General features: G+C 39.2%; 1 protein-coding gene across 3 annotated transcripts in view; it reads right to left on the reverse strand.

The window, feature by feature from the left end:
- Nucleotides 1-18,130, reverse strand: part of PPP1CB (protein phosphatase 1 catalytic subunit beta) — a 40,368-nt gene extending 22,238 nt beyond the window's left edge. Inside the window, exons 1-2 of one of the 3 annotated variants that reach the window (XM_046661409.1) lie at nt 18,014-18,130; nt 17,661-17,800 (exon numbers count right to left, since the gene is read on the reverse strand). In XM_046661409.1, the coding sequence (XP_046517365.1) occupies nt 17,661-17,712 (52 nt within the window). In that variant the 5' untranslated portion in view covers nt 17,713-17,800; nt 18,014-18,130. Of the gene's footprint in view, nt 1-17,660; nt 17,877-17,948 lie in introns of those variants that run through there. The other 2 variants (XM_046661410.1, XM_046661408.1) reach the window with 2 other exon arrangements.
- Nucleotides 18,131-27,402: the final 9,272 nt, after the last annotated feature.

Here is a 27,402-nt window from a genome sequence, read left to right on the forward strand (position 1 = left end):
GGTGACTATACATCAATGGGTCTGTTTCTGGACACTCTTTACAGTCCATTAATCTGTTTATTCTCACATCAGTACTACACTCTCTTAATTACTGCAGCTTTTTATAAAGTCTTGGTATCTGGTAATGTAAGCATTCTAATTTTGTTAAGATTGACTTGGCTAATCTAGGTCCTTTCGCATTTTCAAATATGTTTTAAAACTGGCTAGTGTGGTTTTAATTGGGAACAAATAGATGAGTCTAGGGAGAACCGGTATCTTAACAATTTTGAGTCTTTAAATCCATGAACATGACATCTCTCCTTTTATTTAGGTTGTCATTTGTTTCTCTCAGCAGTTTTGTAGCTGTTAGTGTGGCAGTCTTGCACATTTTTCATTAAATTGATTTTGGCAGGGGGGGGGACAGCTGCTATTCTAAAAGTATTTTTTTTACTTTATTTTCCAACTATTTGATGTTAGTATACAGAAATACAACTGATTTTTGAAAACTGACTTTGCTTCCTATTCTAACAGTTTGTAGATTCCTTTGGATTTTCCAAATACACAATCATATCATCTGTGAAAAGACAGTTTTACGTCTTTTCCAATATTTATATCTTTTATTTTTTGTCCTTATTGAATTGGCTAGGACCTCCAGGACAATGCTGAACAGAAGTGGTGCTAATGATCTTCCTTGTCTTGTTTCTGAACTTGAAGGAAAAAGCATTCAATTTTTCTTTAAGATTGGCAGCTGAGCCAATCTTCTTCTTCTTTTCCTCCTTCTTCTCCCCAAAGCCCCCCAGTACACTGTTATATATTCTAGTTGGAGGTCCTTTTGGTTGTGCTATGTGGGACGCCACTTCAGTATGATCTGATGAGCCGTGCCAAGTCCGCACCCAGGATCTGAACTGGCGAAACCCTGCGCCACTGAAGTGCAGCGCGCAAACTTAACCGTTTGGGCACAGGGCCGGCCCCAAACATTCAATATTTTACCATTAAGTATGACAGCTATCGCTTTGTACATACTCGTCTGGTTTGCTAACAAATTTTATCATGGTGTTAAAACTGGTCAAATACTATATCTCATCTATTGAGATAATATGATTTCCCTCTCTTTATTCTGTTAATATGATTTATATTGTTAAGCTAACCTTGGATTTCTAGAATAAACTCTACCGAAATGTGACATTCTCTCTCTTATATACTGCAGAATTCAACTTGCTCATATTTTGCTCAGGATTTTTGTGGCTATATTCATGAGAGATATTGACCAGTAATTTCCTTTCCTTGTTATTTGTCAGATTTTGGTATTAAGGTTGTGCTAGCTTCTAAAAACAAACTGGGAAGTGTTATCTCTTTTTCTATTTTCTGTAAGAGACTGTATAAAATCGGTAAATTTCTTCTTTAAATGTTTAGGTCACAAGTGAAACCACCTGGGCCTGGAAATTTCTTTTTGAGAAGTATTACAAGTATGAATTCATTCTCTTGAACAGAGATAAGACTATTCAGATTTTTTACTTCTTGTGTCAGTTTTGCCAAAATGAGTTTCTCTAAATTATCAAATTTATTAGCATTATTTATAATATCTTACTATCCTTAACATATATTACTTTTCTCTGAATCATTTGAGAATAGATTGCATACAACACGCTCCTTTACCCTTAATACATCAGTATACATTTCCTAAGAATATTCTCTTAGATAGCCACAGTACAAGTTATCAGATTCAGGGAATCTAATATTGCTAAAAATCTTAAAGATTATACTAGAATTTTAAGAACTGTTTCAGTCACGTCCTTTATAGCATTTTCTTCTCTAGCAGAGAATTCAATCCAGGATTACATTATTGCATTTATTCCATCTCTTTAGTGTCCTTCAATAGTGATGTCTCCCATATCTTTCTTGATACTGGCAATTTATTTTCTACTTTTTACATTTCAGGCTTTCTAGGGGTTTATCAATTTTATTAATCTTTTTAACAATTTCATTTAAACAAAATCATAGACCTGTTTTTTATTTGATTTCTGCTCTTATCTTTCCTTCTACCTTCTTTCAGTTATAATTTGCTTATTCTTCTCTTGTCTTGAGATAGAAGCTTAATGTTCAGCCTTTCTTTTTGCTTATACATTCAAAGCTGTATGTATCCCTCTATGCATCGCTTCTAGCTGCACTTCACAAGCTTTTCTTTTTCTTTTTTTTTTAAAGATTGGCACCTGAACTAACATCTGTTGCGAATCTTATCGTTTTTTTTTCCTTCTTCTTCTTCTCCCAAAGCTCCCCCAGTACATAGTTGTATGTTCTAGTCGTTAGGTCCTTCTGGTTCTGCTAGGTGGGGTGTCACCTCAGCATGGCTTGATGAGCAGTACTAGGTCCAAGCCCCAGATCCAAACTGGCAAAACCCTGGGCTGCCGAAGCAGAGCGCACAAGCTTAACCACTCGGCCAAGGGGCTGGCCCCTTGGACAAATTTTGACACATTTTTTCATTATTATTCAGGTCAATATATTTTATAATTTTAACTGATATTTCTTCTTTAGCCAATATGTAAAAGTTTGTTGTTTTTAGTGCCATCAAGTCGATATTTAAAAAGAACACTGCCTAATTTCTAAATATTTGAGGACTTTCCAGTTACCTGCTATTGCTTTCTAGATTATCACCACTGAAATCAGAGAACATATCTGAAATCTCATTTCTTTCAAATTTACTAAGATTTGCTTTATGGTACGGCATATGATATATTTCAGAAAATGCTTCTTATGTAGTACAGTCATGTGCTGCACAACGGCATTTTGGTCAAGCACAGACTGCAGGTACAACAGTGGTCCCATAAGATTAGCACCGTAAAGCCTGAGTGTAACACCATAGCTAACACTAAGTGTGTAGTAAGTAGGCTATACCACCTATGTTTGTATAAGTACACTCTATGATGTTTACGCTACAAAATCACCTAATGACTTACTTCTCAGAACGTCTCCCCATCATTATGTGACACATGACTGGATGACAATAAAGCTAGTCACACTTTTTTATTTCCCAGTGTATATACAACATATATTTACACTGTAGTCTATTAAGCATTACGTCTAAAAACAACCGTATATACCTTAATTAAAAAATACTTTATTGCTTAAAAATGCTAACCATCATCTGAGCCTTCAGCAAGTCACAATCTTTTTGCTGGTTAAGGGTCCTGTAAAAACACAATAATACATGAAAAGTACAATAAAATGAGCTATGCCTGTATCTGAAAAGCACGTATATCCTGTAGTTGTTGGGGAAAGTGTTCTATGGGTGTCGATTAGGTCAAGTTGACTGTAGGTCTTTGGCAATTTTTTTCTTGTTTGTCCTGTTAGTTACTAAGAAAGGTGCACAAGCCTACTACAGTTGTGGTTCTGTCATTTTAAACTTTTGGGTCAGCCATCTTTTCCTTCTTGTGTTTTAGACCTGTATTATTAAATACCTAAAAGACGTAAGATTCTTATATCTTCCTGTTGAATTTATCCTTTTAACACTATGCAATGCACTTCTTTACCTCTAATCATACTTCTTGCCTTACAGTCTACTTTTTCTGACATAAACAGCCAATCCTGGTGTCTTTTGGTTAACGTGTGCACGATACATTTTTCTCATTCTTTCACTTACTCACCCGTGACCTGAAGTTTAAAATATGTCCCTTGTAAACGGTGCATAGTTAGGTCTTCTAAGTTTTGTCTTAAGCTTTTGTTCCTTTTACATTTACTTAATTACTAGGTTGAGCTGAAGTCTACCATCCTGTCATTTATTTTGTTTATCTCATCTGTTCTTTATTCCTTTCTCTTTTCTTGCATTTCTTTGGCAGAATCAATTATCTTTTATTATTCCACTTTCTCCTCTACGAGCTTTTTAGCTACACATTCTTTTTCTTTGGGTGGTCACTCTAGAGATAGCTAATGTGCTTTTCACTGATTTGCCAGTCTCCAGCCTTTTGTTCTACAGTTGTCACATACTGCTTCCACAGATTTTAACCCCCACAAGCCATAATTATTTTAAACAGTATTAATTTATATTTACACACATTTATCCTCATCATTGTCCTTTATTTGTTTCTGCAGTTCTGTGCCTTTATCTGGGATAATTTTCTTTCAACATGAACTTCTTCTAGTATTTTCTAGTGCCAGTCTATCATCAATAAATTTTCTTAGCTTTAGTCTGTCCTATTTTGCCTTCACTTTTGAAGGATATGCTCACTGGATTTAGAATTCTAGATTAGCACTCTTTTTTCTTTCAGCACTTTAAGAGGTCATTCTGTTGATTTCTGACTTCTTAATTTCAGGTGACATCTCAATTATCACTCTTACTGTTCTCCTGAAGGTAATGACTTCTTTCCTTCTGGCAGCTTTAAGATTTTCTTTTTCTTTGATTTTTAGCAGTTTAGTCTACGACAGGTCTCAATAAGCTTTTATTTGTATTTTTCCTGCTTGGAATTCACATAGAGCTTCTTTAATCTGTGTTTTGGTATCTTTCTCAGTTTTGGACAATTCGTGGTCAATATTTCGTCCATCCTGTATCTCCTCTCCTTCTGGGACTCACATTAGACATGTTAAACCCCTCCACCGTCTCATTCTTTCTTTCTGTATTTCCCCTCCATTTTTTCTCTCTTAGCACTGCATAATTTCTATTCAATTCTTTTCTTCTAGTTTACTATTCCTCTATTCTGCTGTTTCTAATTTGCTAGTAAACCCAACTACCAAATTCTTAATTTAGTTAACGTATTTTCTTAGTCATAGAGTTTCCAGGTCTCTGATAAAATTTTTTCCTCTTTATCTTGAGCATATTAAAATCAGTTATTCTAAACTCTGTGTCGAGCCAGCCCAGATGGCCTAATGGTTAAAGTTTGGCGTGTTTTGGTGGCCAGGAGTCACTTCCTGGGTGCAGAACTACACCACTAGCCTGTCAAGAGCCATGCTGTGGAGGTGGTTCACATTAGAACTAGAAGGACCTACAAATAGAAAATACAACTACATATTGGGGCTTTGGGGAGGAAAAGAAAAAAATTGTTAACGTCTCTGTGTGATAATTCTAATATCTGAATTATCTGTGGATTTACTCCTTTTTCCCCCCTCTTGATTTTTGGTCAATTAACATCCTACAGCATTTTCCTGAATGAAATATTTGATTATGGATTAAAAATTATAGAAGTTCTAGGTGACACCTTCCTCCAGAGAGCGTTATTCCCTTATAGCAGCAGAAAGAGTACCAATGACTCACCCACATTTTCTTGAGGGCTGGGCTATTTCAGTTTTGCCCCCAATCTTAGGGAATGGCCCTGATGGGCTCTCAATGGAAAACTTGGCAGTTTGAACTTCAACTTTGCCTCTTTGGCACTAGGGGGTTGTTGGAATCTCTGTTCAGAGCTTAGCTTCCCAGCTACTGTTTTCTTCTGGGTTCCTTAGAATCTTATCTTACACAAGTGTACCTTAGAAGTCAGTCAATGACTTTGGGATACCTGACTAGGGATTTTGAGGCCAGAATCTATGTAGTTCTATCCTCTTTTGGACTGAAGTTTCAACTGCTTTAGTGGCCCCAGACCTCTTTAGTCCAGTAAGACTGCCACCTTCTGTTTGGGCTCTATTCCTATGCCTCCAGGAAAAAAGCCAGAGTGACTGGGGAGCTCACTGGTGCTTTCCTTCTCTCAAAGATCAAAATCCTCAAAAACTTTCTGTGTTGGTTGCTCTTCAACAATGGAATGGCTGCTCAATTAAAAACAGAGAGGTATACAACATGATTACCAGATACATATTAGAAATTGAGATGATTACATAAAGAATTTTGAGAAATACCTTGCCAAGGACTAGGCACTATGGGCCCTAACACCATATTTTACCTGACTGAATCAGTCACACAACTTTGGTGGGAGCACCAAGGTCTAGCTGACTCCTGATAAGGTAATCTTTCTGCACAATCATGTTTACATTAGAAAAGGGGGAAAACACTACGGCCTGAGGGTCAAACTTGGCCCAATGTCTGCTTTTATGTGACTTGTAAGAGTAATTTTTACATTTTTTTAAATGGTTGCGGGGGAAAAAAGAACAATGCTTTGTGACACACAGAAATTATATGAAATTCAAATTTCCGTGTCCATAAATCAGTCTTACTGGAATACTATCACTCTTATTTGTTTGTGTATTATCTACGGCACTTTCACAATACAATGGCATTTGAGTAGTTACTTCACACTGCTTCTCAGAGTACTACAGATTATACAGATGCAGTTATAACTCAACAGTGCCTTGAGTGTCACGCTTACTGCTGTACTGCAACATTTTATTTTACTTTTATTACCAGTGCATACTCATGATGTCAAAACAAGAAAAGTGGAATGTGAATGTCATGCTTTTAAGGCACAGTGGAGTATGGATTATTTTGTTATTGAATCAGATGGTGAGGCATTGTATCTACAACATTATAGCTGTGCTAAAAGAATACAATATATGTTCACATTACCAGACTAAGCACTCATCAAAACATTCCCAATGCACAAGAAAGTGAGTCAGAAACACTTAAAAATTTTAAGCGAAATCTCATCACAGTAGAATTTCTTCACAAAAATTAAAATGAGGCTGCAACCAAAATAAGTTTGCAACTGGTTCAAGTGTTAGCAAGAGAGGAAAGCCATTTACTAAAGTGAATTAATTAAATCGTGTTTGACTGGAAAAGCCAAAGAAATATGTCCCAAGACAATAAACTTGTTTAAGACTATTAGCCTTTCTGTAAAACAGGTGAGTTGAGGACACTGGAAGCAATAATCAGTTAAAAAACAAAGGATTTTGAGTGGTTTTCCTTGGCTTTTGATGAGTTCACAGATATTACCAATACTTAGTTGTTCATTATTTAAGGAGCTGAATCTGAAGTGACTGAAGAGTTACTCTCTATGAATGGTTTGTGTGGAACAAATAGAGGCAAGCATATTCTTGAAGAAGCTGACCAAAAAAAACCTGATGGTAGTAAAAATACGCATGGAGCAAAAAAAGACTTAAACAGACAATTTTACAAAGTTTATGAAAACTTAAGGTGCTTAAAACTCTATAGTGCAATTACTCAGTGGAAAAACATTTTAAGCTATCATATATTATTATTATTATTTTCTTTTGTTTGGCTGAGGAAGATTCGCCCTGAGCTAACATCCATTGCCAATCCTTCTTTTTTTTTTTTTGCTTGAGGAAGATTAGCCCTGAGCTAACATCTGCACCAGTCTTCCTCTATTTTGTATGTGGGATGCCTCTACAGCATGACTGATGAGTGGAGTAGGTCCATACCCAGGACCCGAACCCCAGAACTCGGGTTGCTGAAGTGGAGCACAGGGAACTTTAACCACTCAGCCATGGGGCCAGCCCCTATCATGGATTACTGAACCAGTACTATCAATGATGAACTGCATTAGCTCTCATGAACTTAACCACTGTCAGTTCTATGAATATTTCTCACAAATAAAAGCTGAATATCTTGACTTGTCCTATTACACAGCTGTTTGATGGCTTAGTAGTGATAAAGTTTTATTATGATTTTTTTGAGCTCAGGGCCAATACAGAAATTTTTCTGAATGAGAAGAATACCTGCAATCACTATTATCAAACACTGAGTAGTTTTATAAACCCGATTTTGCTGCAAACCTGGTAATGTTTCTTAATGACTCAACTTTCCAGTGCTGTCAAAAGTTAAAACAAGATCTTCATTCCTTCACAAATGTGTATCAGATTTATTTCCTAAGCTCAAATCACAGTTTCAACAGCATTCTTTAGACCTCAATGCTAGTGCAAAATATATGAAAATCAGTGCAGTTTGAGAAGCTTCCACCTAATCCTCTACTGGAATTCATTAATCGGCAAGGTAATGACATGTTAAAAGGCAAATATCAAGAGAGGACTTAGAGAATTCTATAAATGCCTTCCAGGTGATGACTAAAATCACTTAACTAAAATCATACACTTGTACATTGATATCAGTATTTTGCGCTACCTATCTGTCATAGATCCTCCAAGATGAAATATGTAAAATCTCATTACAGATCAGCATTAACAGAGGAACACTTGGAATTGATTTTGATAATACAGAACACTAACTCTGAAACTTAATTAAGCAAAACGTTACCTTCTCCCAAAAGAATTCCCCTCCTCTCATGACAAAACTGTACTCAATCACTAATATTTCAAATTTCATATTCATGTAAAAACTTTGTCAACGACAGTTTGTCTTTTAAATTACAAATGGTGTATGATATATGTATGTGTGCTGTGCATGTATACTAAATTTTATCTTCCAATAACCATCTGATTTTTCCTTCAGAAGTTCTCACTATTAACTGCCTTCTCTAAAACAGAAAGAATGCCAAGAAAAAACAACCGATTCCACTATCACACCTGTCCAATGAAATCTTAGTAATCTTCATTAGCCTTTAATATTTTAATTCCCATTTATTCTACCCCACCCCACCCCCAAAAAAGATTCACTCAAGGTTACATATTAATCAATAGCAAAGCTAACTTAAATCCAGATTTCTTGATTTTTTCTGTATGATGAAATGGCAATTTCTCCATATGTAGCACACAACTCTACCTTTAAGCCACAAAAAAGGAATAAAAGGAAAACTTTTACAATTGGCTAAAATATGGAATTTTGATTTTAAGTGAAGGAACTAGGCAGCTGCCATAATTTCAATTTCCTTAAGTCTGCCTGATAGGAATGATTAATGTGGTTTCAGAGCCTCCAGATGGCCTTCAGGAGCTCTGTATAATTAATATCCCAAACTGCCTGTATTATTACGTACATGAACATATATATATTTTCCTGAGAAGGCCCATGGCTTTCATGAATTCTCAAAGGAGTGTGTGAATCATCATGAGTTAAAAAAAATCATTCCAGATACACTGGTAAACAAACAGATAATGAGAAAAGAGTAAAGAAGAAAAGTAACAGATATAGGTAAGGGATGGGGGACAGACATCTCAGGAATGGAGGAAAGAGTGCCCTAGCCCTATAGTTCTCAAAGTGTGTCCCCTTTTCACTGTTTGCATCAACATCTGCACAGTGCAAAAGCAAAAGCAATGGTTAGTAAAACTGCTGGCATCTTAGCACAGACCAAGTCAGTGGTGCCAAATTATACTGGTAATCACTGGTGGTGTTCACTGCCATGCACCTACAGTGCAACACAAAAAAGTCCACTTTCATTTAAGAATGCCCCTGACGAAGAAGTAAAAATGATCAATTTTATCAAAACAACACCACTGAGGGGCCAGCCCCGCGGCTAAGTTTGCGCACTCTACTTGGGCGGCCCAGGGTTTCTCGGGTTCGGATCCTGGGCCCAGACCTATCACCACTCATCAAGCCATGCTGAGGCAGCGTCCCACGTAGCACAACTAGAAGATACAACTATACACTGGGGGGCTTTGGGGAGAAAGAAAGAAAGAAAGAAAAAAAAGAAGATTGGCAACAGATGTTAGCTCAGGTGCCAATTTTTAAAAAACAAAAATAGGGGCCGGTCCCATTGCCAAGTGGTTAAGTTCAGAGGCTCTCCACTTCAGCGGCCTGGGGTTTTGCCAGTTCGGATCCTGGGTGTGGACATGGCACTGCTCATCAAGCCATGCTGAGGCAGTGTCCCACAGAGCAGAATCAAAAGGACCAATAACTAGAATATAGAACTATGTACTGGGGGGTTTGGGGGAGGAGGAGGAGGAGAAGAAGAAGAAGAAAAAAAAACTCCACCACTGAGCATACACCTTTTTAACATTCTGTATGATGAAATGGAAAGTATCCATAAAGCATTTCTGCTGCATACCAAAGTACAATGGTTGTCTTCAAGAAAAACACTTGTGTGACTGTTTTAGTTCCAAGCTGATCTAGCCACTTTTTTTCATGGAACATCTTTTTTACTGAAAAACATAACTGACAAACTATGGTTATTCACAGTTAGATATTTAACAGATACTCAGGAAAAGGAACAAAGTGAGTCTGTCATTTCAAGGAAAACAACTGACAGTATTTGTGGCTAACGATAAAATTCAAGCTTTCAAGTGAAAATTAAAATTTTGGGAACGTTGTATCCAGCACCATGAATTTGACAGCTTCTCCCTACTTAAGGACTCTTCTATATTGTTGTAACATTAACAAATGTATTTCTTTTTATATTGCATAAGACGTGTCAACATTTGAAAATCTGTGTAACTCAGCTTAACCAGTATTTTCCAAATGACCAATGCATAGTACGAGGTCATGTGTAAGATCCATTTAAAGTAAGTGCAAGATAAGTCAATGGACTTTAATGCAAGAAACCAAAAAATTCACCAATATTTTAGATTCTATATTACAACTAACCTTAAAGAAATTACCAGTTGTCAATTTTTGGCATGATGTTAAAGAATATCCACAATTATCTTAAAAAGCTATTAAAATACTCCTTCCTTTTTCAATTACTTATCTGTACAAGTATAGATTTTCTTCATAGGCTTCAACCAAAATAACATTTCAAAACAGATTGAAGTAAAGCAGATATGAGAATTTAGCTGTTCTCTACAAAACCAGACATTATAGAGATTTGCTTACCACTAATTTTTTTCTTTCAGAAAACAAACATTATTATGCTAAAATGTAATGAGTTATTATTATTGTTACTTTAAAGGAATCAAATAGATTTTTAAAATTGTTTTAATTTCTAATACAGTACTGAAAAATAACTCATAAATAAAAGCTCTTGTCCTCAATTCTTTCTACAAATATAAAGTGGTATTAAAACTCAAAAAGTTTGCAGATCCATTGCTCTAGTCCCTAGCTAAAAGAAAGCATACAACGAATCTCCTTAAATCACCTTTCACCATCTTATTCCGCCTAGAAATCTCTCTCTCCCTCAGCACCAACACTGCATGCCAAACCAGATTATGAACTCTGGATAATGGGAATAGGAAAGAATGTTATACATACAAATATATGAGAAGAGGGGTTGTATGCAATAACCACAATGTGGAGGACACAATTTCTGTGAGATCCTCACAAGGAATAGCCTTCTCAAAAATGACTATGGGGAAGGTCCATGGCTCATCAGCATAAGAAGCCTTCTATTACCGATTTCTCAGTTCAGGTTTGTACTAAACAATAACAACAGCTAACATTTTCTGAGCTTTTACTATGTGCCAAGAATTTTGTTTGAAGTATTTTACTTGTTTAATCTGTACAGATACATTATGAAGTAGGTACTTACTATCATCCTCAATACACAGAAGAAATCGGGCCAAAGCTGAAATTAAAATACATGCAGAACCTGTACTCTTAACCAGTATAAACATGGCCTCCCACTATATCCATCTTTACTGATATATCTTGAATAAACACTTAATTGCGTAAACATCTGATTATCACTCAGGACTCACATAACTATTGCAGTTAAGGTCTGATGGTCATAAATATATTCCTTTGTGTGATCATGTAATCCAGATCTTTCTCTCACTTTCACTCAGAAGCCTGGTCATTTCTCTCACTACTTTGGCCCAATTATTTGATAAATACTCAAACACACAGACAAAACCTTCAAACACCTAAGAAGTTTCCTTCTCAATTTACTATTTAAAATAAAAAGCTATTATAACTGCTAAATATTACACTAGAGAAAGCTATATAACAGAGGTTCTCAAACTTCTTTTATTAAAAGTAACTTTTGATTTCTCTAAATCTTGAAAATAGGAGGTAGGATTGGGGGAAAGGTTAAAATGGTGTCAGACAAGTACTTAAAGCAAGAAAATGTTTTGGTCAACCTGTAACTGACTAGATGTGAACTCAGGGACATTCTGAAGATAAAATTCCTTTATGATGAAATAAACTGTGTTAAAACCTCCAAATTACACAGTTTTGGCACATCTCAAGATCCAAAGGCAATGCTCCCACTAGATTACGTTCATAACGTAAATGCATCTTCAGGTAAATATGGGGAGTGAGAATTGCGAGGCCAGTGACTTTTCAGGAAGGTTATATATACCCTCATCAATCACTTTGCTACACATGTGAACAGTGCAGAGGCAGAATAAAAGACAAGTGTCACTATTCTTGTACTACTTTTTCTACTAACAAGTAGCCACCAAGACCAGGGACTGAATTCCTCCATCAAACTAGGAACAGACTGGCTACTGGTTATTTATACTTATTTAATGTCAGAATGAGTTTCTCCTTTTTTAGTCTTCTAACTCTAATTAGGGAATGAAGACTTTATTTCATTAAAGCATTTTAATTTTATCTAACAGACAGAAAATCTCTGTTGTATCGTGTATTTCAGAGAATGAGGTGTAAAAAAATTACATTTCACTTACTAATAACCAAGACCTCAAAGGTAATCCAATTCAATCTTGGGGGAAGAAAGACAGTGCACAAGAAGAAAGAGCTGTGACCTTTATCTCCTCCTCCTTCCAGTCCTCACTGATCCTCTATTTTTACAGGAATAAGCCTTGAAAAGGCTATTTACAGCTGCCAGAGGAGCAGTGATTCCTGCCTAAGGGTATAAATTTGTATCCACTCAAAATTAAATCCTAGATGATACAACTGGGAATCTCTATTCTCTATCACAACACCACTGCTAAACTTACTGACATTTACAAACCACTTCTGCTCCTTGCATCACTATATTCCAAGACTTCCAGGATAATCTTTGTTTCAGAAACACTTAATGAGATTTCAGTTATTATTCCTAACTATCTTTATATTCCTATATACCTACATTATTTTACTTCTTTTAGAGTTGTTTGAGAATGCATGTCACTTGAATGGATACTCTATTAAACAATAAATGTCGAGAATAAGATATGAGAGAAAAAACCCTACTGGATACAATTTACTATCTTCCTCACTAATCCTAAATCTTAATATAATCCTGTCTCTAGACTCAAATGCAACTAGACTCCTAAATCCCCATGAATCCTAATCTTGGATTTAGACATTTACCAGAAAAACTCCAGCTCTGCATTCAAATAGCAAAATAAAAACACTTCTGGACTACTTCAAATTGTCAGTTTCCCACAACTGATGGAACTAATTAACAGGAAAATAATCTCTAAATCAGTTAAATTACCTGTATGCCTCCTCCAGGTTCTCATCCAAGAAGCAGCCAAGAAAAGAAAGTGTCCCTCAGATGATCTCCCCGACTCCCCAACCTGCTCTTTTCTAACAGACTTGGCCTTGGATCTATGCGGAAGCTGAGGTTGCCAGAAGCAACTAGCACTTCCTTCAAACTGTCTAACCTTTAGACTGCTGGGTCATAATTAAACAATTTAATCAGAAAAGAGGCTTTAAACAGCCTGGCAATTTCTCAAAAGGTTAAACACAGACTTACCATATGACCCAGTAATTCCACTCCTAACTATATACCCAAGGGAACTGAAAACATATGACCACTCAAAAACTTGTACACGAATGTTCATAGTAATATTATTCACAATAACCAAAAAGGGGAAACAACACAAATGGCCATCAAGTGATGAATGGATAAAATGTGGTATGGTCACGCAATGAAATATTATTCAGCCATAGAGGAATGAAATACTGACACATGCTACAACATGGATGAACTTTAAAAACATTAAAAGAAGCCAATCACAAGAGACCACATATTGTATGATTTCACTTACATGAAATCCCCAGAATAGGCAAAATTCATAGAGACAGAAAGTAGATTAGTGGTTGCCTAGTGCTAGGGGGATGGGTGAAGAGAAAAAGAGCATGTCAGCTAATGGGAACAGGGCTGTGTTTGAGGGTGGTGGTGGTGAAAATGTTCTAAAGTTGATTGTGGTGATGACTGCACAACTCTGTGAATATATTAAAAACCAGTGAATTATACATTTCCAATAGGTGAACTGTATGGTACGTGATTTACATCTCAATAAAACTGTTATTTAAAAAGGAGGACATGCAATAATGTGGTTTCATTAATCTATTTCATTTTTCAAATTCAATCCTTTTTTTAACTTTCAAAAGGATCCATGAGAGGAAAATTTCCTATTTGCTAGTCTGTCAGCCTAGCTAAATTTTAAAAGTACATGATCCTGTACAACTGAAATCTCACAAGGTTGTAATCTATCATAACATTAATAAAAAAAAAAAAAGTACATGATCCACAAGAAAGGAAAGGGAGATATACACTAAACGATGACAGCAGTTCCACAAATTCAGACATCTGACGGCTTGATAGTAAGTGAAAAATGGATCAAAAAACAAAACAAGAACACACACAACCGAAGATTTTCATAAAGCTATCAGTGGGCCAAAAATACAAACACAATCATTTTCTGCCATGAAAGTTTATACAGTGCTAACTATCTACAATTCATGCTGTAATATTCAAGCTTAGCTTTGTTGCAAAGTAAACTTAAAAATATCTTTTCTACCATACAGCAAATAGCTTTTAAAGTATTTCTGAAAACATTTCAATGACAAGGAAAAATGGTCATGATGCCCAATACTTGAAAAATTAACTCATAAAGCTATATAAACATTCTAACGAGGTAAAGTATGTGAACAAAAATTTATAAAAATCCCAGATGCACAGTTTTACACATATATATGATATATATAATCAAACATATTTATATAATAGGTATATGTTATCATCAACTGGTACAGCCAGTTTTTAAACCCTTGGATCTAGTCTGTGGCGGGAACAGAACCAGTACTATCTTAATCAGCGGGAAGCAGTTTTCTACACTATCCTCTTTCCAAACACATCAGATTCTACTCATCCCATTTCACCTCCTCCAAAATAAACTTCACATTTATAGTTTGAATAAAGTTGCCCAGGTAATTCTGCTATACTCTCACTGCCATCCTAACTCCTTTTGGAACTACTGAGATCAAAGTAAAAAGCTTTTACTGGATTTTCTAGGACATCCATAGGAACTAGCTTTAATTTAAACAGTCAGTCGAGAGCACTATGATAACCCGTGAGAATGTGGTAGCAGGGTCTCTACAGGGGATAGAGTGGCAGGCATCTCTGGCTTTTAGTTCTAAGTAAAACGTTAACCCAAGAAAATATACTGGAGGAAAACATACTATCCAAACAATGAATTAGTCTATTGTTTTGCATTAAAAAAGTAACAAAATTTTTAAAATGTTCTAAAGGTGTTTTGAAAATATTACATCAATGATATGCCCACCTAAAAAAGAAAAAGACGAAGCAACTCAAAAATGTAGTTACTAAAAATGTTATAGCTGATTGACAATTTGATGTAAGAAAAAAGAATCAAGTATATGCTATGGAACTACAATCAACATTTTAAAATAAGATCAAGTCCTGTTGATTTTTCCCAATATAGAGAAATTATGACCAAATTTTAAGGTGTACTTTCATTCAATACTAAAAAAAAAAATCTAACTGTAGTTATTCTGCTTGGGCAGTTTTACAAAATACCACCACTTGAATTTGAGTTAAATTTAATTAGCATATAACATCACTGAAAATCAAGGCAGACAAAAAAAAATTTTTAACCGAAGACTAAAAATAATTACTTATTAGAAAATCAAAGTCTGTTTTGGAAGAAGTCTGGATTTTGAAAGAGGGAAGGAAAGGAGGAGCCTGGAGAATTTAAGAATCCCAGGGAGACCCTGTCAAACTAAATATACTTTCGGGGATTAAGAAGCAACTAATGAAATTCTTTACTGACAAGTGTGTGTTGAACATATAAACAGAAAGGAGGCTAGGAAAGCCGGAAAATCACTTGTTGAGACTGGGAGCTCCTTAAGTGAAGAGATTGTCTTATCTCTGGATTCCTGGTGACTGGCACGAAGCAGGTTAATAAACGCTTGGTAATTTAAAAGGGGGAAAATGTCTTGACTAGAATTCTCACCATAAAAAAAGGAAAAAACACCATCCAAAACCAAAACCAAACATTTTATTTGAATTCACAAAAACAAATGGAATCACTTAGCCTATTTTTCACGCCATATCTTTTTTCCAATAACCATGAACAATTCACTAGCGAAGCTTCTTACATATCTATAATCATAAAAAGCTACGTCCGACTTAAAAGGTTCCAGATCAACCATTTTGAAACACACAAATCTACTGTTTTATTCCTATAAAGTATATAAATATGTAAGTATACGGAAAACAAAAGTGAAGAAGTTGAGCCACACATATTAGATTTTTTAAATATTTAAATTTACAAGCTAAGTTTAAGATTTATAAAAATGGTGGTGGCCCTAAATGTCCCCCAAAGGTACCAAGACATTGAAGTTTTTAAATAGCTATCATTTCACTCTTTGAACAATGCACAATTACAAAATACAAGTCTTGTCAGAGCAAATGTCTCAGAGACCCAGCAAGATGTGCGCATCTGTTCAAGTCCACCAAGTCTTAAGCAGCGAACACTGACTGCAGGCACCAGGGGGCCTCCCAGGAATAACTTGATAGTAAAGGAAAAGGTAAATAAGAGTTCCTGGCGAAACTCTGCTTCTTATCCAGTCTTAGACTGCTGGAAGGCTTTCACATCTGGAGCAAATAAACTGTATTTTGTTACACAACGGATACATACAGAACCGATGAGATACCCACACATTGGTTGAAAGAAGGAACTAGCGCCCTCCCCCCATTCCCAATCATACAATCTTCTCTGATGATTTTCCAAACGTAACAACAAACTGCTTCACAGTAGTAAACAATTACCTTCAGGTAATTTGAAAGCAAGTAATAACAGTTATGCATATGCAGTCCTTCGAAGGTTTCCGACACAGAGGATTCTAAATGGAAAGGCTTAATTTCTTTTCTACACACTCACAAAGCAATTAGTGATGACGCAAATTTCAGGGTGCAGGGATTCACCGGCAGAAGACCGCGATTAACTTTGAGTAATATCCTGGCCTCTCCATCTCGTCCCTTTCCTTCAATCCCCCACCCCAACATAAAACTGTTCAATAAAAACAGAAGAGCCCGGAAACTTCAAACGCTGCGAAGACTTGTAAATATCTTTTAAACACAAGAGAGACTTTACAACAGACCTTTTCTAAGTTTGTGCAGAAATTAAATCCTGCTGAAACCTGTTAAATTCTCAAACCCGAAAGCCAATCCCTGCAACAAATGTGCCTACATATTTCACAGTTCTTGCGTGCATCTTCACCTCAAAGACTTTTGTTTTACTATTTTTTTAAGCTAAATAATAAATGGGAGGTACTCAACTCCCGCTGTTATCCTCTACTTAAATAAACTTCGTTCTATAGCATGATGTGAAAACGCAGAACAGATCAAATAACCGTCTCAAGGAGGAGGTTTTTAGAATATTCACTCCTGGAACAAGAGTCGGAGGCAGCCAAGAGCAATGCACAAAGAGGACCGAGAGAAATACACGTTCCACGCACATACAATGCACCCGAGCACACATCCCGGCGCCCTCCCGGGGAAGGGTCACCGAGCACCCCCGGCCGGCGCGCCGCCCGGCCGGTCCCCGAAGGTCCGCAGGGCCCCTGCCCGCCAGGCCCTGGACCGGCTGCCTGCGGGGACAGTCCCTCTCATCCTGCCTCCCCCCGACCGTGTTCGCGGAGGCCGCTCCCCCGACCAGCCGGCCTCTTCGTCCCCTCCTCGGCGGGAGCCTCGGGGAGGGAAAGGGGGGTCCCCTTGGGTGTCGGCGGGGGAGGGGGAACGAGGGCTGAAGCCGACGGCCCCCTGCGGCCGGCCGGGTCCCGCACTCACCCTCCAGCAGTCGGGTGATGAGACTGTCCACGTTCAGCTCCCCGTCCGCCATCTTGTCGGCACCAGACGCTCCTTCCCGGCAGCGGGAACAAGGGCTTCTCGGCGGCGGAGGCTGCGGCGACGGCTCGGCGTTCCCTCACCTACAAGTCACGCGGCGTTTCGACCCCGGTTCCAACTCCCCCTTTCCCCCGGGCCCTCCCCCCACCCCCACCCCACCAAGTAGTGAGCGCGCGCACTCGGAGGCACACACGAGAAATAAATAAATAAACAAGTGGGGCCCCCACGAACCGGGCCGCGTCAGACCCAGCCGCCACCTCCTCCTCCTCGGCACCGCCCAACTCCGCAAAGCTCACCAGCGCCGCTGACGGCCCCACCCGCAGCGCCACTCACTCTACACCGCCCTTCCCCGCCACCGCGCCACGCAGCCCTCCGCGCAGGCGCACGGCGCGCTCCTTCAGAGCCACCCGGCTACCCTCCCGCCCCCCGCACGCCCCGGCCTTCGCGCAACCGCACTGGGCTCGGTTCTCCCGCCACGGCCGCCTTCGCGCAGGTGCGTCGCTGTCTCTCACCACTTTCACTGCGCCGAATCGCCCCGGTGCGCAGGCGCCCGAGAGGCTCCCGCGGTTTGCTGCGCCTAGGAAGCTCCCGTTACGCAGAGCGCGTCTAGGCTGTGCTGACCTTCCGGCTTCACAGCTGCCCCTGTTGGGGTGCTCTGCAGAAGTCGTTCTTGTGCCTTTCCCGCCTTGCTTTTCTTTCCTTGGCTTTATTCCCTGGTCTTGGAAGCAATTCCTCATGTTTCCGTTAAACGGGAAATGCGGACTGCATTACTCATATTTGAAACTCGAGTTTGCGCGTTTGGAAAGCAAGAAAGGGTTCCTCTGCTGAAAGAGTTTGACATTGCAAATAACGGGTTTTATACCCTACCGTTTCACAAGGCTAGTTGCCCAAGTGTCCCTGGGTGAAATAAGTTAAAGTGGGCCCTGGAGGCGTCAGCAGTAGTAATATATGACGTGGGTACCGCTCTCTGCCTTCTGTTGAGTGCTTTCGTGAATCTTACGTCTCCGTCCTCTCTGTTAAAGAACATTTATTTATACTCTGCTTTATTTCAGAAGAAGGGGTTTAAGCTAGCTTAGTTAAGTAAATGCAAAGGATAAATTAAGAACAGTACAGAGAAATATAGGACAAAAGAAAACGGAGAGTGGGAAAGATAAGATTAAACCAGTTTTCATGCAAAATGCATGGTTTCCTAAGGACAGGTCACAAATATGATTCTAAGCTTTCTAGCAATCAAGAAAAAGATCAGTTGCGAGGGGAGTAGGTGTTCAGGCTGAGCTGGACCTGGGACTTGAATCTGCTGTAGCAGATTGTGGAGTTGGACGCCCCTTTTCCAAATCTCTTCCATGAGACTCTTAAAGAGTAACAGAATGCTTGGAACCACGTGAGTAGGTGTCTGCTTATCCTTCAATTTTCGTGGGCCCATGAATTCCATGAAAAAAACTTTGAACCCTGTCCACAATTAGGGTTCAAGTATATGCAGACATATTTAATGGACAAAGGACACCCGAAGGAAACTCGACCGCGCAAAGTGAATGAGCTCTGAGAGAAAAACACCACCAGTGGGGAAGAGAAAGGCCAGACTCAGCAGAGTCCTGAGAGTCAGAAGGGATTGAGAGTGGTTCTGAGTATTGCCTGCAGATGTCCCCTTCTCCACCCTCCACCAGGTTTTCTAGTGCCTTGGAATCCTGAGAAAGAATTACTATAAAAATGAAAAAGCTGTATCATTAGGGGCCTAACCAACTTTTCTGTGGGAATCTCCCTCCAAAAAAATTATATAAGAATTCAGACTCAGAATTCTTCAGATTTTGAAGTTTAACTGGTGCATATACTATATATTAATACCCCAGCAGCTTCTGGTGCAGCTCACTGTAATCTGAAACATTAACTTTTTTTAAGAAATCATATAAGGGGCTGGCCTAGTGGCACAGCTGTTAAGTTCTTGAGCCCCGCTTAGGTGGCCTGTGTTCGCTGCGGGCACCTCCGCCCAGCTCATCAAGCCATGCTGTGGCAGGCTCCCACATATAAAGTAAAGGAAGAGGGGCACAGATGTTGTCTCAGGGCCAATCTTCCCCAGCAAAAAGAAGAGGATTGGCGGTGGATGTTAGCTCAGGGCTAATCTTCCTCAAAAAAATATTTTTTTAAATTAAAAAACAGTCATATGAATATTTACATCACTGAAGATAAAGACTACATTACACCTTATATCAGTTCAGGTCAGATTTACCATTAAAGTAGCCTTTTTTTATCTTCTCAGAATAAAAAGTGTTTATTGAAGGAAATTTATAAAACAAAGAAAAAATATAAAAATCACCTATAATTTCACCAGCCATAGATAACCACTTTGTTGTCTTATTTCTGGGGCAAAAATATATTTTTATATGTACACACACATACCTATTTTATAAAATTGAGATTATGCTTCACTTCCATTTTATTCTACTTTGTTAAATGAGTTTTGGTGCCACATTTACATGAAACTCAGTTTTCAAAGTTTATTTGGACTTTAAAATACAGATAAGAGGTTGAGGACAGAGAAAGAGGTAAGAGGAGGAGAACTGGAGACTGGAGAAGACAATGCTGTAGGTAGCAGCAGCAACAAAGGCAGTCAGAGCCAGCATGAGGTTCAGGGGCAGGTGGGTACGTAGGTGGGTACCAAGGCGAGAGAAGCCCCACTTGGCAGATACTGACATTGAGGAGACTTCTGGCCTGGGTGTAAGCAGTAGTCTGTGGGGAGAGAGGAAGTCACCAGTTGGGGAAGCTGGCACCTTGGAAGCAGAGACATGAGAAGGCTGCCATTGGTGTAGGAGACATTAGTTGGACCAGGCACTGTGGTGGGCAGCAGCCCTGTAGAGCACCCAAGCCTGGAGACTAGTAGACTTTGGAGCAGGGCAGATAGTGGTTCTGATTGCATGTAGGAAACTGCCTCCCACTCTTTCTGGACATGTGGCACAACTCAGGAAAGGAATCAGGCTAAGGTCTTGCTCCTCGTTAGACTAGGATTGTTAATCTAACAGACCAAAGGGCAAACTATTAGTTGGGACTCCCAAACCAGTAGGGCTTTAGCTAGTGGTGTGCTGGAGCCAGCTTATACTGGCTCATGAGAGTCAATCGTTAAACTTTCAGGAATTTTGCAAGCCAGTTGTTAAACAGAGCCATTATTTAATAATTAAATTATATACACAGAAATAATTAAATTTTACTAAAAACGATGACAATGATTACTCAAAACTCATCACATCCTATTTATGTTGCTGCATTTTATTATTATGTATAGTCTAGAGGTTGTTTACATCTATTGTATCTGTATGGTGGAAACACTACATAATGTTATGCTACTAGGCATCTTTTTCCAGCTCCACATTCAGTGATGTCATATTGACCACAGTGGAAATATTTACACCAAAGAAATTAGCAAATGCTATAAATCTATTGCTTTTTCCACCAGGAAGCTGGTTGTTAAACATTTACAAGCACACCACTGGGCTTAGGGAGACATTTGGGTCACATATGTCAATATTCTTGGGTAATCCCAGAAACATCTGTGAAGGGAAATTGGACTTCCTGATTGCAAGAGACTTGGGGAATTATGATTTGGGGTCTTAATAAAATCATGATCTTATTTGTACTTACTAACAGGAAATGCCTTGGACACACCAGTAACCATTAGATAAAGGCAGACCAGTACTCAGAGAAACCCAACCATCACTGTGCTGAGACCAGAGAGATATCCCTATGGATTGTCCTCAAAGAAGGCACTTTGGAACACAGTGAACAGCGGCCGCGTGATTTCTTTTAGCCCAGACTTTTACAGGGATTTTATATGCCTCTCAATATTAGCCAATAGCCAATATAATATGAAAGTGAGTAAGTTTACGTAGCAAAATGTGGAAGTTGTGATAGTGATATATAACTGTTTGCTGCCCTGACTAATCCAAGATAGCTTATAAATGAGTGAATCAACATTCATTGGGCTGTCCTTCCATAAGTATGGTTCTTCCTAATCAAATCTTTAATAAGTCTTAAGTGGCAGTAGATTTTACTACATAGATCTTGAGTGTAGCCATTCTGAATATCAAATACCATAGGCTTTTGTAGTCAGCTTAATTCAAGGATGTTGAGAAACCAGAGGAAGACACATGCATCAGTAGGAGGCCACCCCTCTTAATACAGAGCCAGGCCTAGGTGTTACACCCAGGCAGGACCAAGATTTTTCCTTAAAGTTTAGTTTGAATTTCATTTCAATACACATATGAAAAAATAATCAAGCTCCAAAGTTTCAGCTAAGTCATAGGTATGTCATCAGTCATTTTAGCCCCCAAATTAGGAAGCTGGGTGGAACCAAAGGCCTCTTCCCTTGCCCTTGGCCCATACCCTCCCATCCCCACCCCTGGCCCCCTTTTGATCCCCCAGCACATAAACGCAAACTCACAGTGGTGCATTGTCTCTTAAACTATCCCTGGTATATCCTTCAAGATAAAATAATTGCCAAATAAATTCCTAGTAATTGAAGGAGTTAACAGGCTACATACAACTGTTAACTATAAGGCAATTAAAAGTTGGAAGCAGCTACCACAAAGGATGACTATTTAATTTTTGAAGAGTTGATCTGTGGCCCTTCTTTCTTTCTTCTAATTAGATTACAGGGCCAGCCGTCTATTTAGGTCACTCATAGTTTGTTACAATAAAAGCATGTCATCTACATATGTGAGATTGTTTCTCTTTCAGTGCACTCCCATCCTGCTCATTCAAACAAGATACCAGAAAATAACTATGTTTGTTGGTGAAGAAAAGTATTCAAAATGTGAAGGTTTGTTTCAAATAAAACAATTTTAAATGTTTTGTTTCTAGTGATGGTTGCTCTCCTTATACAGTGTATCCAAATGCATGAGTCTCCTTTTCATTTGGAGAAGGTTTACTTCTGAATGGTTTCATAAGACTCTGTTTCAATCGGTTTTGGTAAATAAAACAAGCAAAGCATTATTAAGCTTTCTAATGTAGTTATGAAATGAGTAGCACTCCCCTAAGAACATGTTAAAATTAATGGCATGTATCTCCTAAAGTTAAAACAAAATGTGTCTGTGAGCTGCGAAAAATATTTATTGGGGAGACCCAACACCAATGGGTCCTTTTATGTAGAAACAGTGGTTAAATAGAATATTTGTGGATTATTATTCAAATCTTCATTTACACCAAATCCAGTCTATTGTAAATAAATTTTTAATTGAAATGCCCTAATGGTCTTTGTTATTAAGGAAATCTTACAATGAACAGACTTCTAAATCAAAGTGAATAATGAACCAATTAAGTATTTATGAAACATTTAGTATGTTTGATTCTGTGCTGAAGAAGACTTGCTCTTCCCAACTTTCAAGTGGTTTAATGACTATATAGGAAAATGACCACAAAGTGATTTGGATAATGGGAAAAGCATTGACTTAGAGGTGAGGGACCAAAGCAGCTGAATAACCTTAGACAAATCTCTCTGTCTTTCTGAACCTTGGTTTCATTAACTACAAAATTAGTTCATTAATAAATGATTTCCAAAGTTTCTTCCAGCTCTAACAAGTCTTTGATTCTAGGACATACAAATGAAACCTAAAATGTAACATAATATTGTACAGGCTGTCCTCAACTTAGGAACTGGATCGACTCCAAAAGGTCAATTGTTTGGAAGACGGAATACATTTTCCTGCACACACTGAGGTACAAGTGGTGGTTTAATTCCCATATCAGTCTGCAAAATTAATTTAATCCTTAATATAACTGTAGAAGAGTATCCATAGTAATGTGGACTCTAACCACCAATTATAACAAAGTTTATGGGGAAAAGCCATTGAGGTTTCTAATTTAGCGTGGCAGAAAACAACTATCAGTGTTCTCTGCTACCCTGAGCAATAGGCATGAAGACAATTCCAGTTCTAATTCACAGGGAAACCTGGGCCCTAACTGTGAGATGAAGGCTGGACCGGCAGCTTGGAGAGTGAGGGAGGCTCTGATACCTCTGATCCCATAAGTGGAGTGGGCTGAGGACAATCCGTGGTATCTGGAGGTTTGGTTGCCAGGAAGAAGTTGGCTCCAAAGCAAAAGATAGAGAATGTAAGGGCAGAAGGGAAAAAGGGAGTAAACATACGTGCTGGGAACTTTTTTAAAAAAGATACAATTGATTTTAATCTCACTCACAGGGCACTTGAGGAAGTTAAGATCTAGGAAGGTCAAATTGCATTGACTTAATAGCAAAACTACCGCTTGAATCTGGAACTTATGATTTTCAGCCCAAATATGTCTGTCTGTCTGTCTCTCTCTCTCTGTCTGTCTCTGTCTCTGTCTCTCTCTCTGTCATTTTTACTTGAAAGCTATCACTCTGTGAAAGAACTTACTCTTCTCATCCCCTTCCTTCCTGTGCAGGAATCCTTTAGACCCCTGCACCCGCATGCCCAGCCTCATCCTACTGTTCATCCTCTGGTCTTCCAGGGCAGCCTGGTCAACGATCAGCACAGCAGTTTCCCATTTTGTGTGTTTTAACATAGCTACCAGCTCAAAGAATGACTTTCTAGTTGCTGAAGAGAGGTTGCCCTAGCCCCTCATATTCCAGTCCTGTTTGAACAAACCACCCAGAGAATGAGAGTGAGTAATCTCAAATTCTAATAACATTGGGTTACTTATAGTAGCAATGCTTCTGTTAAGACAGAACCCAAACTGGCTGGGAGAACCAGCGTCCCAAGGACCAGAGGATGGGCATTGCTCCTTTGTCAGGAAGAAGGCTTCTAGCTGGAGGTTCCTAAGTGTACCACATACTGGGAATTTTTACTGACATTATCACACGTAATCTCCCTGAAAGTCCTGTGAGGTAAGGATTTTTCCTTTTGTAGATGTGGGAAGGAAGTTTCAGAGGTTTTGATTTGTCTCTAGTCAATGGGTCAGTCTGATTCCAAAGCCCTGGCTGGAACAACCAGGCAGCACGACTCAGAGGTTGAGACTAGTTAGGTTAGGTGGACCAGCTCTAGGACACTGTTCTGAGAAGTGAGTAGAGGTGTGCACTGGGCCAGTGGCTGTAATCTGCTTTGATGGCTAGGTCACGGCAGGATGCCAGCGGGCAGAATGTGGGTGATTTTGCAGTGGGGCAGAGTCTTCAGGAATGAGAGGAAAGGAGGAGTCATTCTCAGCTACAGCAAGGGGAAGGGGAAGGAATGCCTGCTCCACACATCTGAGGGCTCCAGGGCTCAATAAACAGTCCCACATAAGCAATCCTGATTTGTCCATATTCTCATGCCAGTCCTGCAGGACTCGTGCTCAGGATTGTGGTGCACATCCTAAGCTTTTTAGAATTCCAAAGAGGGAGAGGACAATGAGGTCAAGTAAGGCCTTAATAGAGATCATATAGCTGAGGGACCTGAGCTGAGTTGTGAAGTACTGTGGGGTTTAGATCAATGCCTTTCAAATAGTGGTTGCATGTTTGTTGTCAGAATCATCTGGGAAGCTTTTTCAAAATACCAGTTTGATTTCCCCTCCTGCCTCCAGGACGTCCTATCTAATTCTCAGCATTGGGAGTGGAAGAGTATGTATTTTGAAACAATACCCTGCAGAATTCTGATAGGAACTCATGCATCCCTCCTCTACTTTTCACTGGAATAGATCTCAGAAAATAAAACAAAACATATCAAAGAGACTGACTCAGGATAGAAGAGCCAGTGGAGGCTCTTCAGGTGAAGGGATCATTTCTGGTGAAGTTTGCAAAACTGTAAGGATACTGGAATGTGAGGGGCAGAGGGGTGCACAGAGGGAGCGGTAGGAAATAGGGTGGGGTAATTAAGACGGACAGTCAAGGAGGAACTGGAATGCTGGGCAGGAGAGTTTAGACCTGATGTTATTTGAAACAGGAAATTATTCATGTATTCACTCATTCAGTAAATATCAACTGAGCACCTACTCTGTGCCAGGCACTGTGTTATGTGCTGGGGATATAGCAAAGAACAAAATTAAGTCTTTTCCTTGTCAAGCCTATATTCTGGTAGGGGAAGTATAGGGCGATCAATCCATTTTGGTTTGCCTGGGACTTTCTGGGTTTTAGCACTAAAAGTCCCTTGGCCCAGGAACCCCCTGGGCAAACCAGGATGGTTGGTTTCCTAGGAGGTGGACTATGTGTGTGTGCGTGTGTGTAGTGCTAAGGGCCATAAAGAAAAATAAAGCAGGGTAAGAAGTTTGGGATAAAGAAGGATGCTATTTTAGTCAGGGCTTTCCTGACTAGGAAAGATCTCTCTGAGGACATGACAAATGAGCAGCAATCTGAATAAAATGAGAGTGAGGGCCATATAAATATCTCAGGGTCATTTGGAGGGGGGCGATTACTTCTAGCAGAGAGAAGTACCATGTAAGGCCCCTGAGGTGGAAACATGCTTGGCACAGATGTAGCGCAGCAAGTTGGCAGAGAGGTTGAAAGGAGAAAGTCAGAAGCAGAGAAGGGTCAGATGGAGTGAGCCATGTCAAGGATGCAGGATTATATTGAGTGTGATGGGAGCCACTGGAGTATTGAGAACAGAGGCACAACCTAATCACTCAGAAAGTGTGGGAAAACTAGAGTGGAACTAGGAAGACTATTTAGGAAGCAACTTCATGAGGAAGTCCTGAAGAGTTCCTTCTCAGTTTGATCAGAGAGAGAGAGCAGGATACAATGCCATTCAGGTAAATTAGCCTGGTATCAGATCAGCGTGGGCAGGACTCGGCTGACCCAGGCTACACTATAGTGATGGAGTTGGGGAATGGATCTAGAGTTGTCTTGGAGATGCGATTAACAGAAGTTTGTGGGACAGGATTTACAGAGGGATGAAGGAGAGTGATGAATCAAAGAATATTCCAAATCTTTCCCACACTAGTTTTCCAAATCTGATTTTCTCCCTCAATTGTCATGATCCAAACTTCATGGAAGAAGAGAATGTTATACTACTTTCTACTAGAATGAGGAAGTCTCCGTGACAGAGTAGCAAGAACTTAGAATCATACAGACCAGGGCTCTCACCCCAGCTCCACCACAAACAACCACACCCTTCAGGCAGCGCATCTAAGCTCTGGGCATCTCGGTATGCCTGCCAGTAAAATAGGAGTAATGATACCTGCCTGGCAGAGTTGGGAGCACCAAATGAGGTAACACCCATAAAGGACCATAATTCTCAGTTTGGGTTCATTCTCTCCTCTGTTTGTGCCCTTGGAGATCAGCATGTGTGCCTACACATTTTCAGAAGTGATCAGTATTATCTATGTCATTTACGCTCTTTGCCCCCATTCCTCTAGCCCACTTACTCTGTAGCCTTAGCCCACTCCTCTAGCCCACTTACTCCATAAACATATTTCTGTGTATTGGTGGGGTCCACATTCTTGTCATTTGGTCCCTCTCCTTCATCTTCACTGGCACTGCCTCTGTTCAAATGTACCTTTCCTTTCATTGGGACAGCAACAGAAACTTTCCATCTGGTTTCCCCACCCTCCTCCTTGGAGTCTATGTCCCAAAGTGGAATGATCCGTTAATGATAGGAACAGTTGTATAGCTCTTTTACACGTATTCACAGATTGTGGTTCAGTAAAATTTGTCCAATGACAAACGCCCAACTGTAGGAGACTAAACAATAGTATATTTGTGTAGAGGAATATTATGCAGCCATTGAATATCATGTTTCTCCACAGTTTAGCTATT

Source organism: Equus quagga, chromosome 5 (genome assembly GCF_021613505.1).
Source record: "Equus quagga isolate Etosha38 chromosome 5, UCLA_HA_Equagga_1.0, whole genome shotgun sequence".
Lineage (NCBI taxonomy): Eukaryota > Metazoa > Chordata > Mammalia > Perissodactyla > Equidae > Equus > Equus quagga.